This window comes from Jaculus jaculus, chromosome 6 (assembly GCF_020740685.1).
Source record: "Jaculus jaculus isolate mJacJac1 chromosome 6, mJacJac1.mat.Y.cur, whole genome shotgun sequence".
NCBI classification, from domain to species: domain Eukaryota; kingdom Metazoa; phylum Chordata; class Mammalia; order Rodentia; family Dipodidae; genus Jaculus; species Jaculus jaculus.
Window position 1 is genome coordinate 110,687,601 of NC_059107.1, and position 14,703 is coordinate 110,702,303.

A 14,703-nucleotide genomic window follows, 5' to 3' on the forward strand; every position below is an offset into this window, starting at 1 on the left:
ACGTTTTGAGAGGGAAATAGAACCCTGAACAGAAACGTAGCGTGCGCTGATAGTATTTACTTATTTATTTTTAATCCTGCACAAACCGCGTTGTCAACTTGCAGATCCCGGCATTCTCTCCTCCCCATGGGAACCAATGATGAAGCTCCAAATTCCCTCAGCCAATCACGCTCTGATTTACGAGTCACTGCGTTGCATTCTGGGATTTGTGGTTTTTACGTGGCAACACCACAGCGTGGTGAGGCACTGTGCTGGCCACGCGCACTATTCAAAACGAGAGCTCCGTGTTATACTTCCGTGAGTCTCCAGGAGAACCTGTATTTATAGTGCCCTGAAAGCTTTACACTCCTCAACAATCATACTTTTTTTTTCCTCTCAGTGTCACGCGCAAGAAAACTCCACTATTCTCATATCCCGGCCCTTTCCACTGGGCTTCCCCCATCCTTTAACCGTCAGCTTTAAGGTCTCGCGAGAACTTCTCTTTTCGGCGTTGTCATGCCTCCGGTGAGGCGGTCCACGCCAAGATTGACACAGGTCACAGCCAACTGAATCGCCCTTTAACTAGCGCCTGGACAACGTGCGTGGGGGGGCGGGCTCCGTGACCTCCGACCCCGCCGTCCCGTGGCGTCGCCGCTCCGCCCCGCCCCCCCGCCCTAGTGCGTAGCGGAGGAGGCGGGCTTTGGCCGCTCGCCCTGGGGAGCGAGTGCGGAGGGAGTGGGAGCGAGACGGCCCGAGTGGAAGTGTCTGGCTTCCAGGAGAGTCCGGGCCGTGCGTCCCAGCGCCCATGAGCTCGTCTTCCCGCGGGCAGCGCCGTCGTTAGGCCGCCCCCGTCGCTTTCGCTTTCCCCTGGAGCAGGCCCAAGTCTCGCCGCCGAGGGGCCGTGCTGTGGAGGCGGGCGCTTGTGCAGAGCGTCGCCCCGCGACCCTGGAAGTGGGTTCCGCCGCGGTCGAGAGGAGGAGCCCCAGCCGCAGCGGCAGCCGCAGCCTCCGCGCCGGCGGGCGGGATCGAGGCCGGCAACATGGCGAGCGCCTCGTACCACATTTCTAATTTGCTGGAGAAAATGACATCCAGCGACAAGGACTTTAGGTGAGGCCGAAATCCAATCCCCTTACCCCCCACCTACCTCGGGGTCCCCCCTTCCGCGGCCCTGGCCCTCGCGCAGGCCTCGCGCTCCCCGGCCCGCCCCTGAGCCCCGGGATCCCCGCGGCGCTCGTTCCCGCCCCCTCCCCCATCCTTCCCTCCAGGCCGTTGTCCGCCTGCACCTTTCTCCTTTTCCGCGTCTCCCAGCGTCCCCACCGCATTGTTTGTCCCCGTCACCCTCACTCCAGAGCCACCAAAGTAGTGTCCCACGTAGTGCAAAGGGGGCGAGAGCATCCCCCCGGTCCAGGCCGGGAGGGCGGGCGGCCGGGCCTACACGCCGGCCTTCCCGCGGCGCTAGGCCGCTCTGCCCTGCACGCCGGGCCCTGCTTCTTGCTCGCCGGGCCTGCAGCAGCCTCCTTCCCCGCATGTGCCAGCGGGTGTAACGAGGAACTTTGTTTTTGAGCTCTTTCTTTGCTGGTTGGATTTTTCTTTGGATAATTCCTTGTCTTGGAGGGCGGGGGAGTGGGAAGAAGGGGGAGGGGAGTCGGTGTGGAGGAAACTTGGCCCACTGGGTTTTCCCGCCAGCGTCGCTGTCAATTTGCCTGCTCAGGTCAAACCCACGCAGGATCTCGGGGTTTCAGGCTTCGTAGCCCGACATACAAAATCACTGCCACGGGGTAAATTGCTGAGCCTTGTAGAAACGAGCCCTTTTTTGCAGAGGAACTAGTGAACATGAAACCCTGTTACGTTAATTCTGTTCCAGGAGACTTGGACTGTTGGTTTCAAGTTCTTGTTACGTGCATACTAAAGATGTTGTATTTTCACAGATTATCTTAGTAGTGTTGTTTTTCTTTCTTTAGAGTGATGATTGCATCCCTCTCATCTTGACCCACTGTTCCTTCACAAATAAGCCTTAGTTAAAAGAAAAGAGGGAAAGCCTTTTTATGTGGTTTTTTTTTTGTTGTTCTCTAACGCTTCAGTAGATGTAATTTTGAACTTTTGATTTAAAAGTTTGTCTAAAGAACTTTGAGTTTTGTTGTACGAACTACCCGTTTTAACACCTGAGCATTTGTGTCCAGATCCTATCTGAAGAAAATTACCGAGAATTGATTACCTTGTACCTAGTTAAACTGATATGCTGGCATATTAATACGGTCAGTGAAATCAACTGTTGCTTCTATGACTCCAAAACCACGTATTCTTAAAAAAAAAAAAAAGTTTTGTTACCAGGGGATCTTTTAAAGTGTTAAATGTGTATCCCAATGCTAAATATTTTAGCGTTGTGTTAGGGGATAGAAGTGACAGATTTAGGGCATTTTGAAGTTTTACATTTGTGTAGTTAATAGTTATAGAATCAAAACTGCCCTGCTAGATTCCCTTTGAATCTTCGTTTGCCCTGAAACCTTCAAATTTAAATAAATGAATGAAATATACACAAAACTCTTTTTTAAACTATAAGATATGAATGTGATTCCAGTCACTGCAAAGGAACTCCAGATGCATGTGTCACCTTGTGCGTCTGGCTTACATGGGTACTGGGAAATTGAGCCTCAAACCGGGGTCCTTAGGCTTCATAGGCAAGTACTTAACAGCTAAACCATCTCTCCAGTCCCTGCTTTGTTTTTAAGTAAACATTTTAATGAAAGAAATAGCAATTCCTTGATGTAAACTAGTGATTTCTGAACCTTTGGGTTGGTGTGAATCACAGCATTGCTTGGAGGATTGAGTATACTATTGATACAGTTCTAATGGTTAGCTAATATTATCTTTAGTATAATGACTTTCAGTAATTTTACATTAAAATATTTTTACTAACTCTGTTTTAAAGACTTTTTTTAAAAAAAATTATTTATTTATTTGAGAGCGACAGACACAGAGAGAAAGACAGAGGGAGAGAGAGAGGGAATGGGCACGCCAGGGCTTCCAGCCTCTCCAAACGAACTCCAGACGCGTGCGCCCCCTTGTGCATCTGGCTAACGTGGGACCTGGGGAACCGAGCCTCAAACCAGGGTCCTTGGGCTTCACAGGCAAGCGCTTAACCGCTAAGCCATCTCTCCAGCCCATAAAGACTTTTGTAATATATCTTAACCATATGGTTAACAAGTCTTTGGAACTGAAACACATTTGTACATCACATTTCAAATAATTTTTTTATTTAATTAATTTATTGTAAGTAGTGAGAGAGAGAGGGAGACAGAGAATGGGTGCTCCAGGGCCTCTAGCCACAGCAAACAAACTCCAGATGCATGCGCCCCCTTGTGCATCTGGTTTCATCTGGGTACTGGAGAATTGAACCTGGGTCCTTTGGCTTCATAGGCAAGCGTTTTAACTGTTAAGCCATCTCTCCAGCCCCACATTTCAGACATTTCAAAGGCAAATTAAAATAACATATTTGGAATAAGGTATTTTGAGTATTTATATTTTCAGTATGTAGGTATTTACATAGTTTCTAAGAAAATGATGCTTGGTTCTCATTAGAAATTTACTTTGTTGTAAATACCAAGATTTGTTATTACATATTTTAAAATAAAATTGCCAGAAGGATTTGAGGACAAGGTTAACTAATATGGAATGCATATGTAAAACACTACTTTGTGCTAAGGAATGGAGAAAAAAAAAACAACGCAGTCAAATGAAGGAACAGTTTTATTGAGAAAATCCAAAGAGAATTAAGCATAGTCACCAGATCTGCCCATTGTCATGTGTGATACTTTGTTGTGAATTGTGAGCTCTTGAGCAAGCTGCTCAGTTAGAGGTTAATTATATTTTCACTTCTAAGAGGCTCTCATGCTTGGTAGCTACAAAAACTCTTGTACAGACTAAATCTTTTTAGGTTTGTATTTAGATAACACATTTTAGTAAGTCAGAGGAAGATACAGAACCTAGTACAGACTTTAAACTTTGAACTTTCAGGATTTTAAAACTTTTCTATTCTTGGGCTGGAGAGATGGCTTAGCGGTTAAGCGCTTGCCTGTGAAGCCTAAGGACCCTGGTTCGAGGCTCGGTTCCCCAGGTCCCACGTTAGCCAGATGCACAAGGGGGCGCACGCGTCTGGAGGTCATTTGCAGAGGCTGGAAGCCCTGGCACGCCCATTCTCTCTCTCTCCCTCTATCTGTCTTTCTGTGTCTGTCGCTCTCAAATAAATAAATAAAAATTAAAAAATAAAATAAAATAAAAAAAACATTAAAAATTAAAAAAAAAACTTTTCTATTCTTGTATTTATTTGCAAGAGTGGATATTGAGAATAGGCACTCCAGAGCCTCTAGCCTCTGCAAAAAATCCCATATGCATGTGCCACTGTGTGCATCTGGCTTCATGTGGGTACTGGGGAATTGAACCTGGGTTGTTAGGCTTTGCAGCAAGTCCCTTAACCTGTGAGCCATTTCTCCAGCCCCCAACTTTCAGGATTTTATTTTTATTCAACTTTAATATTTTTATTTATTAATTATTTATTAGTGATTGAGAGGGAGGGAGGGAGATAGAATGGGCATGCCAGGGCCTTCAGCCACTGCAAACAAACTCCAGATGCATGTGCCACCATGTGCATCTGGCTTACGTGGGAAATTGGGCCTGGATCCTTAGGCTCCACAGGCAAATGTCTTAACTGCCTCTTCCCCAGCAGAAACACTTAAGTGTGTCAGGCTTTATTCCACCCTCCCTCCCCGAAAACCTTTATACTGCTGTGTATTAGTTACTTAAGTTAAAGACCTTTACGGGTGTGCTCAAGGAGCAAAGAGTACAAATACAATGATTTAGTTAGTAGGCAGGTAATTTTTTAGATAGAAGTGAAAGCTTTAATGTGAATAAACACTCTTAGTACTCAGTGGCTATTAATACTAACTGCAGTGGGCTGAGAACTTACTTTCATATACCTCATTCATTACCTCAAGTGAATCAAACTTGCAAAGAATCAAAAGCTAAAGAAAATACTTCTATCTCTATTCATAATCATATTTCTGTTGCTTAGTTTCATAAATTTGATTTTATTCTTAATGATGCTGGTAAAAGTGGATAGTAAATTTTCTATTAAGAGTTGGGGAAACAGATTTGGGTTAGTTAAGTATTGGCCCTCAGTCAAACAGTAGATCTGGGATTTCTGATATCTCTTTATTAATGAATGCTTAATTTATGCTGCCTCTCTGGGATTTTGACCTGGGACATTCTCAATCAGGCCTTAAATAGAGGTTGCTTCTAAAATTAGGTATATAAAGTATTTTGTTCTGGTAGATGCTTTTACTAATTCTTTTGGAGAAACTTCAGAAAATTGAGTGTATGACTGGAGAGATGGTTTAGTGGTTAAGCATTTGCCTACGAAGCCTAAGGACCCCGGTTCGAGGCTTGGTTCCCCAGGACCGATGTTAGCCAGATGCACAAAGGGATGCACGCATCTGAAGTTCGTTTGCAGTGGCTGGAGGCACTGGCTTGCCCATCCTTTCTCCCCCCCCCCCCCCGCCTCTTTCTCTCTGTTGCTCTCAAATAAATAAACAAAAAAAAAATATTTTTTTAAAGTTGAGTGTCCACTGTTTGCCCTCAGTGAATCTACATGCCCATTGAATGGTTAGGATAGTTTGGTAGAGCACTACGTAGGCATTGGGTATTGAGTGGTAGAGAAGATTAAAGCAGAAATTCATGTCAGTGAAGAGATCTGAATGAAGTCTTAGAAGTATGCATGAAAGCACACCCCATGAACGTCACTGGGGAAAGGGGGTGATTTTTTTACAGTATGGTGGCAGCCCTTGGTTCAGGGAAGTTCTTAGGAATAGGGACCTGGTTTTAACTGAATTTTCTTGTCTAGTTTATTGGCCCTCTGACATCTCTCCAAGTGAATTGCATTTCAGTTCCAGAGGAATTTAAAAAGTATGTAAGAATTTAAGAAACCATTGTAAAATCAGCATATCTTTCTCAATGCTATTTGATATAATGTTAAGATAATTTACTATATTGAAGAATATAAGCATTTCCTACCTTGGTTTATGTTATACCAAGTTTATTTGTTTAGGTGGTTTGAATATTGGAAGCTTTAAAATAAAAGTATTGGAATCATAGACTTAAGAGTTGGAAAAACCTTAGATACATTCACTGAAAATCCCTAACAGTCCTCCACCTGGATGTCACTGTCGTCCAATCACCTCTTAAATCTTTGATGGTTATTTCTCAAATTAGTCTCCTGATCTCAGGCTCTTTCCCATCTGATTTGCTATTCACTCTGTTCATTTGTGTTGATGTTTTGTTTTACTCTTAAATATCACAACTGATGGCTGTTTCTTTAATTCCCACTGACTAAAAGATTAGCTTCATACTTCTTAGCTAGTACCTATCTGAATTTACTGAAACTACTCTCCCTCAAATACCTATCTCCTCATGAAACAAATTTAGAGGATTTTCTTTACTTTTCTGTTTTACTCTTAAGCACTGTTGCCACTTTTTATCTTTTGTAATTTTCTTACATAGTATCCCTGCCTTCAGATTAGCCATATTGCTCATTACAGTGAGGAAAAGTAAAGTTAGTGGGTATTCCGTATCTCAGTAAGAGATTGCTAAATGGAACCTGGTTTTGAGTATTGTAGAAGGAAGCGGAACTGGGCTCAGAAAGTGCAGGCAGTTGCATGATTTATCATCCTAAATTTTATAGAGTGCAGATCTCATCTGCATTGGGTTAAGTAGCAGTCACTCATTTGACAAGAGGGAACATTTGGTAGTTACTGTTGCTCAGAAACTTTGTCTACAAGTCTAAGTCTTTTTTTTTTTTTTTTTTAAGTTTTTCGAGGTAGGGTCTCACTCTAGCCCAGGCTGGCTTGAGTCTCAGGGTGGCCTCAAACTCACGGCCTCACGTTGATCCTCCTACCTCCGCCTCCTGAGTGCTGGGATTAAAGACCTGTGCCACCATGCCCGTCTGCAATAGTCTTAAATCTAAGGGAAAAGTATACTTGAACATCAAATCAGTTTGTGATAACATTGAGGTGTTGGTATGAGCCTCAGGTCAGTTTCTGGATGTCATGGGCTACTATTTTTGTTTCTCTGTTCCCACTTCTGGCTATTAACAAAGTTGAGTTATAGGATATTAATTCATGGTGTTTGGTTTGCACTTTGTTGCTTAAGATTAGAAACACCATGGTTCAGGATGGATCATTGTATATCTGATGAGGCAGTTTACATTAAGACTCAATGGAGATAGCAACTGCCTTTAATACCCAGGTATTGTGTTTCTCTTTCTACTTCTTTTTTAATTAATAAATTTATTTATTTGACAGAGAAAGAGAATGAATGGGTGCGCCATGGGCCTCCAGCCAATGCAAACAAACTCCAGATGCATGCACCACCTTGTGCATCTGGCTAACGTGGGTCCTGGGGACTCTAACCTGGGTCCTTTGGCTTTGCTTGCAAACACCTTAACTGCTAAGCCATCCCTCCAGCTTTCTTTCCACTTCTTAACTTACCCCTTACTATCCCTACATGTAACCTGTTTTGGAAAACTGTGTAATTAATTTTACCTTGTGAGTTCAAGTACTAGGCCTTTACTGTTTATAGTAATACGTTCTCCAAAGTTCCTGCAAATACTGAACCATTGCTTTTAGGATTATGAAATTTAATGCCTGTGAGCCTCTGATTCCTGTGTTCTCATCAACTAATTTGTTGATAATCTAGTTCTCTGTGTATGTTAAAGATAACTAGTGTGGTTAATTAGCCATTGAACTCACAGCTAATAACACTGTAACGCATTCCTGAATGAAGCTTATTTAACCCATATTTTTTTCCCAGAAGGGACATCACAGTCTTCCTGAATTTAAAAATGGCAGATGGCACTTCACTACTATGCATGAAATCTATATTGAATTGTAGAATCACCAACAAAAAGTACAAATATGAAAAACAAGGCACTAGTCTAGAAAAAATACTGTTTCCAGTGTGGAAGCTAAAACTCCAGGAAGCAGAATTCTGCTGCATCTGAGAACATGTGTATGTTGTGTGACTCACATTTTTCACCACTCTGCACTTGTCTGCACATGATTATTGAGATGTGAAGTATTCATTTTGGACTTAAAAATAATTTTTAATGGGGCTAGTTTACAGATATGTAGTCTTTGAACTATGAGGATTGACTGTACCCTCCCCCATTTCTACTGATAGCTCTTAATTCAGTGTACCATAAAAGTTTGTATATTTACTAAATTGTAATATGAGCTCCAAAAACAAGGATCACATCTATTTTGACTAGCAGCTCATAGAGTACATGGTATGTACATTTTTCATTGCATAGTGAATGAATGTGTAGAGTCATATCCAGTTTGACTTCACGCTACATATTCATCATTAGTTTTCTTTGTTAAGTAAGTTTCTGCACTCCAACCAGTGAATTCTATCTATAGTTCTTTACTCAGAGATGCTATGCAGGGCCATTCCATGACTATCTTGCAAGAGAAAAAACTCCCAACCCAATGTTCCCCATGAAGTCTGTTCTTCCTATGAGATCTGAATTAGCAGGCAACTCCTTTGGTGTTCTCTTGAGCATTTTTGTTTCTTTTGAATCTTGAGTCTCTTGTAACCCAGACTGGCATCAAACTCATTATATAGCTGATGATGATCTTGGATTCCTGGTCCTTCTGCCTCTTACAGGACTATGTTAGCACCCTCCAGCTTCTCGTTAAAAATAGAATTTTTTTTTTAATTTATTTATTTGAGAGTGACAGACACAGAGAGAAAGACAGATAGACGGAGAGAGAGAATGGGCACGCCAGGGCTTCCAGCCTCTGCAAACGAACTCCAGACGCATGCACCCCCTTGTGCATCTGGCTAACGTGGGACCTGGGGAACCAAGCCTCGAACTGGGGTCCTTAGGCTTCACAGGCAAGAGCTTAACCGCTAAGCCATCTCTCCAGCCCCAAAATAGATATTTTTAACAGTCATGTAAGAATGAGAATTGTCAGTGTAGTATCCCATCAGATGACAAAAGGGTAACAAATTGAGTCTGTGTCATCTCTGCCTTAGATCCATGCCTAAACAGTTGTGTGTGGAACTGACATTGCCTAGTTAACCTTTTTGAGGTAGTATCTTACTCTCTAGTCCAGGAATTGACTATGTAGTCTACCTCCACCTCCGAAGTGCTGGGATTTTAGGTATGTGCCACCACACCCAACCTAGTTAGCTTTTGAGTCTGCTACAAACATCTTTCCAACTGGTCATATAGTCTCCTGATAGGAGGATTTATTGTCTAAATTTTTATGTCAGATGAATGAAAGAAAGTTTTTTTTTTTTTCCATTTTTAAGATTCACATTGAGAAGTCATTCTTGGTTCATTACTATCTCAATCCAGTTTTTCTGATGGTTAAAAGTAATACTGTTGGTAATTTTGCTGGTAGTCAGTTTCAGTTTTTAAGTAGTAACATTTATCTTTTAATCATTGAATCAGTGGATTATTGGAATACATGTTCTATGATGTTGAGGGTTAAGGCTTACTTTAGCTTTTATTTGAGGCTCTTTAGCATAATAGTGACTAACTAAATGATGAATAAAGAGTTGAAGTTGTATACCAGCAAAACTATCAATTTACTTGGGATTATCTACTTAAAGTGATAATCACTGTTTTTTTTTTCAATGAAACCTGCAGCTAGCATTACAAAAAGTCTTGTGTTATAACCTATTGAGTGATGTATGTTAGGTAAAATGGCTAAAAAGTTTTCATTGCTTTGTGTGTATAGAAGCACCTGTATTAATGGTCTGTGTTTCCTTTTTTACTTTAGAATGTTAATGAGAATTTTGTGACTCTGATCTTTTGTTATTGTAATATTTTATAATGAGGAGAAGCTCCCATTAGAATATTGTCAAAGGTTTAAAAGTAAATGTCTTATCTTGTATCGCCCCAATCAATGTGAATACAAGCTTTTCTTCAATTTTTTATAACTTATGTGAGAGAGAGAGAGAAACAGATAGGTAGAGAGAGAATGGGTGCGTTAGGGCCTCTAGCTGCTGCAGATGAACTCCAGATACATATTCCCCCTTGTGCATCTGGCTTATGTGGGTCCTGGGGAATTGAACCAGGGTCCTTTGCCTTAGCAGTTAAGTACCTTGACCACTAAGCCATCTCTCCAGCCCACAGGGCTTTTCTTCATAAGCAGTTTTATAGAACACAGAAAAAATTGAGCTGTGTGCTTGCTGTCACTTTTTGTTTTTTGTTTCTTGAAGTAGTGTCTTACTCTAGCTCAGGGTGGCCTTGAACTCACAGCAATCCTCCTACCTCTGACTCTGAAGTGATTTCCTTACTAAATTGCCAAATTAAGCTGTTTTTGTCCACCTTTACCACAGTACCAGATTATCTCCATAGTTATTTATCAGTTGCATGCTGCAGTAGATGTTAGTTATTGTGTTATTTTAGTTTAAACATGAATTTTGACATTTCTATATAATAATTAAATTTATATTCAACCTTATCTGGTTAAAATAAAATAATAAAAGATGTTAAGTAATTTTTATTGGATTTTTTTCAGGTAGAGATGAACCAAGAGTTATGAGAAAATTTTATTTACTTGTTGGTCTTCATGTGGCTTTATTATGAAGAGTTAATTTTAAAACCATACATTTTCTGTAACCTGCATGGAGAGAAGAAATCTAAAGACTGTATTATCCTCTATCCAGTAGACAACCTTTTATTTAGAGCTATGATCAAATGATATTTCACTTGGGTTTTATTTTATTTTATTTTTTGGTCTAGCCAGCTAAGTGTTACTTTGCCCATGGTTCTTAAGCGGAGAGATGTGGATGCCAGGTAGAATAATTCTAGAATCATTTCTTCATGATTTCAAAGTAAACCTGGCTACCTAGTAATGGGGTGGGGATAGAGATAAGACTTTGTATTGGAAAATTTACACTACTTTCAATTAAATACTATTTCTCAATGTAGTATACAAAGTACTATTTTATCTGTCTGAAATTGAGTTTTAAGTATTGTTATCCTTTTTAAAGTTTTATTTACTTGCAAGCAGAGAGAGAGAGAGACAGAATGGGAGCATCGGGGCCTAAAGCCACTGCAAAGGAACTCCAGATGCATGTGCCACTTTATGCATCTGGCTCTGTATGTGTACTGGAGAATTGAACCTGGTCCTTAGGCTTTGCAGGCAAATGCCTTAACCACTAAACCATCTCTCCAGCCCTTGTTATCCTTTTCTTTAAGTAATACTTTAAATTTGTGATGATTTAAAATTTTTGAATAACAATTTTATTTTAATAGGTTTATGGCTACAAATGATTTGATGACAGAACTGCAGAAAGATTCCATCAAGTTGGATGATGATAGTGAAAGGAAAGTAGTGAAAATGATCTTGAAGTTATTAGAAGATAAAAATGGTGAGGTACAGAATTTAGCCGTTAAGTGGTAAGTTACATATTTTGCTTGCTTACTCTTAAAAACAGATAATTGATAATTAGTCTGGGTCTCATACCATGTCTTCCTAGAAGGTTTTTTTTTTTTGAGAATAAATGTTTAGTGATTATGCTTGATATGTATGGTTATGTTTCCTCCAAAAACAATATGCTTTCTTTTACTTGTTTGCCCATTGCCTGATTTTTGGGGGACAGGGATGGGGGAGCAGAGTGAGGTTAGGATTGAAAGCCCTACTTGACCTCTTACTGTTAATGTTCCAGTAGGTATGTAATATTTTTAAAAAAAGTTCAACGACCTGGAAAAGTAATAAAAATCTTAATAAAGAATGACAGCAGTCAGGAAGCTGAGGCAGGAGATCTCAAAGCCAACTTGGCTACATAGGGAGCCCCTGTGCCAAAGAAGGAAAGGAAAAAGGAATAGGTGAATGCAGATTTAGATGATAATTAGCTTAGAAACCACTGATCATATTATGATTACAAAGTCTACAAAAAGGGTGTGGGGGTTCTGATTGTCTTTTGATAGACAGTGTAGTAGGAGCTTCTTGCATTTGTTACTTGTGGTAGGGCACAGCATTCTAATTTTCACTGAATTCTTTTTAAACTAATTAAAGCCAGGTTTGGTGATACAGTCCTGTAATTCAGCTATTTAGGAGGGTGAGCAGGAGGGATTGAAATTCAAGGCTTGTCTGAACAATTTAGTGAAACCCTGTCTCAAGGTAAACAAGCAAAATGAAGGCAGAGGTTGGCTCAGTGCGAGAGCACTTAGCAAACATACATGAGATTAGGTGCAATCCTTAGTAGTGTTGACTGAATGAAAGAATGCATGAACAGGTAAGATAAAAATTATCATTTATTTATTTATTCATTTTGAGACAAGGTTTCATATACACTGTGCTGGCATTAAAACTTACTGTGTAGCTGAGGATGACCTTTAGCTTCTGATCCTCTTGCCTCTGCCTCTCAGGTTAAATTTATGAATGCCAAATTTTAGACCTTAGTTTACAAAGTAAGTTGTTAGTAAATAAAATACCTGGTTTATCTATGGGATTATCTGTTACCTTGTATGCCACCTTACTTCCAGTATCAGTTTAAGCACAGCATTGCCCTGTTATTTCTTTAGATTTGCAGAAAGGCTTTAAGTTAGTTCCAGGCTAATCTTTTACAATTCTGCTTATAAAAGTAGGCAAAAAGTGAGCAATCATTGGTCAACATAGAATTTCTAATTCTAACATAGAACTTAGAATGGAATTTCTAAACCTGCAGTACAAATTTCTTTAACTTGTGGCCTTTACAAGTTAAAAATAAAATGTATCTTTCAAAAGTGAGGTAGAGCCGGCCATGGTGGCACATGCTTTTAATTCCAGCACTCAAGAGATAGAGGTAGGAGGATCTTTGAAAGTTTGAGACCAGTTTGAGACTGCAGAGTTGAGTTCCAGGTCAGCTTAGGCTAAATTGTGACCCTACCTTGAAAAACCAACAACAATAAAAAGTGATGTAGAAAGCAAGTGATCTCAGCATAGGAGCTAGAGAGTTTTTGAAAACCTTTTGATTGCTTTTATAGTTGGATTTATAAATAAAGAGATGGAGGATCTGTATCTATAGCTTGTGGAGTGTTTGCTTAGCATTTGTGCATCACTGGGCTACATACCCAGCACTGGGTGGGGGGTTTAGGAAAGAGACAGCACACACACACACACACACACACACACACACACAAGTAAAGGAATTAAGTTGTAAATGAATGTATTAGGATAGAACATCATGATAATGGATGAAGAAATGTCTGTGTGTGGGGGGGGAACGGACTGACTTGCTTATCATCCTAAAGAAAGGTTGAGAAATCTTTCACGGATGTCTTTGAAACCTCAAAGAATGGATAGAACTGTTGCAGAACATAAGAGTAAATCTGGAAATCTCCAGACTTTCTTGTAAGCTAGTAACTGATACCAAATCCTGAGTAAAGATAACACTAAAAGGGGAGACCAGACACCAGTTTTATATAAATGTTTAAAGTAAAATGTAGTGGGCTGGAGAGATGGCTTAGCGGTTAAGCACTTGCCTGTGAAGCCTAAGGACCCGGGTTTAAGGCTTGATTCCCTAGGACCCACATTAGCCAGATGCACAAGAGGATGCTTGATCAGGATTTTGTTGGCAGTGGCTGGAGGCCCTGGTGTGCCCATTCTCCCTCTTTCTCTATCTGCCTCTTTCTCTGTCTTGTCACTCTCAAATAAATAAAAATAAGCCAGGCGTGGTGGCACAGCCTTTAATCCCAGCACTCAGGAGGCAGAAGTAGGAGGATTGCTGTGAGTTGGAGGCCACCCTGAGACTCCAGAGTGAATTCCAGGTCAGCCTGGGCTTACCTTGAGAAAAACCAAAACCAAAACAAAACAGGAAAAGAAAGCACACAATATTAAGCTCATCACCCTTACATTACTGGAGTAAAACCCACTTGGTCTTGGTATGTTCTCTTAATTATCACTACATTATATTTCATTTTTTTTTTTAATTTTTTTTGGTTTTTCGAGGTAGGGTCTCGCACTAGACCAGGCTGACCTGGAATTCACTCTGGAGTCTCAGGGTGGCCTCGAACTCACGGCAATCCTCCTACCTCTGCCTCCCAAGTGCTGGGAATAAAGGCATGTGCCACCACGCCTGGCTATGCATGCTTTCTTAATACAACTATTTAATTTCATCATGTTAGCATGGTGTGGTGGTGCATGCCTTTACTTTAATCCCAGCACCTTGGGAGGCAGAGGTAGGAGTGTCAATGAGTTCAAGGCCACTCTGAGACTCCAGAGTGAATTCCAGGGCAGCCTGGTCTAGAGTGAGACCCTACCTGGACCCCTCCCCCTCAACAAAAGGTTAATATGTCAAAGGAAGAAAAATCTGAATTGCAGAGACATAGACTAGATGGCACATTGATTGATTCTTCATTTAGTAAAAGACAATAACAAAAATACTTTTGGTTACTTAGTTTCATTACAGAAGTGAAAACATTTCCATTAACCAGTGTCTTGCTCACTGCTATTAAAGTGAAATACAGATCAAAGATGCTTAATCCCACTTGACAATTCATCATTTGTTTTTAGTAAACATTTAGTAATGTAGGAATTGATTGGTCCTTCTTTAACATTAAAATTTACTTTTATCCAAAAACTCATGGAATGTAAGATGCACTTACATTTTACTAAGGTTAAGGATATCTGCTTCTACTTTGTTTATTTTGAAGAGATTGCCACTACGACAAGA

The 14,703-nt window shown here is 40.6% G+C and overlaps 1 protein-coding gene across 1 annotated transcript in view; it reads left to right on the top strand.

Moving 5' to 3' along the window:
- Window positions 1-678: 678 nt before the first annotated feature.
- Cand1 (cullin associated and neddylation dissociated 1) overlaps window positions 679-14,703 on the top strand; it is a 41,545-nt gene continuing 27,520 nt past the window's right edge. The window contains exons 1-2 of the mRNA XM_004650075.3: window positions 679-1,086; window positions 11,303-11,446. Coding sequence (XP_004650132.2) covers window positions 1,019-1,086; window positions 11,303-11,446 — 212 coding nt within the window. The 5' untranslated portion in view covers window positions 679-1,018. The remainder of the gene's footprint in view (window positions 1,087-11,302; window positions 11,447-14,703) is intronic.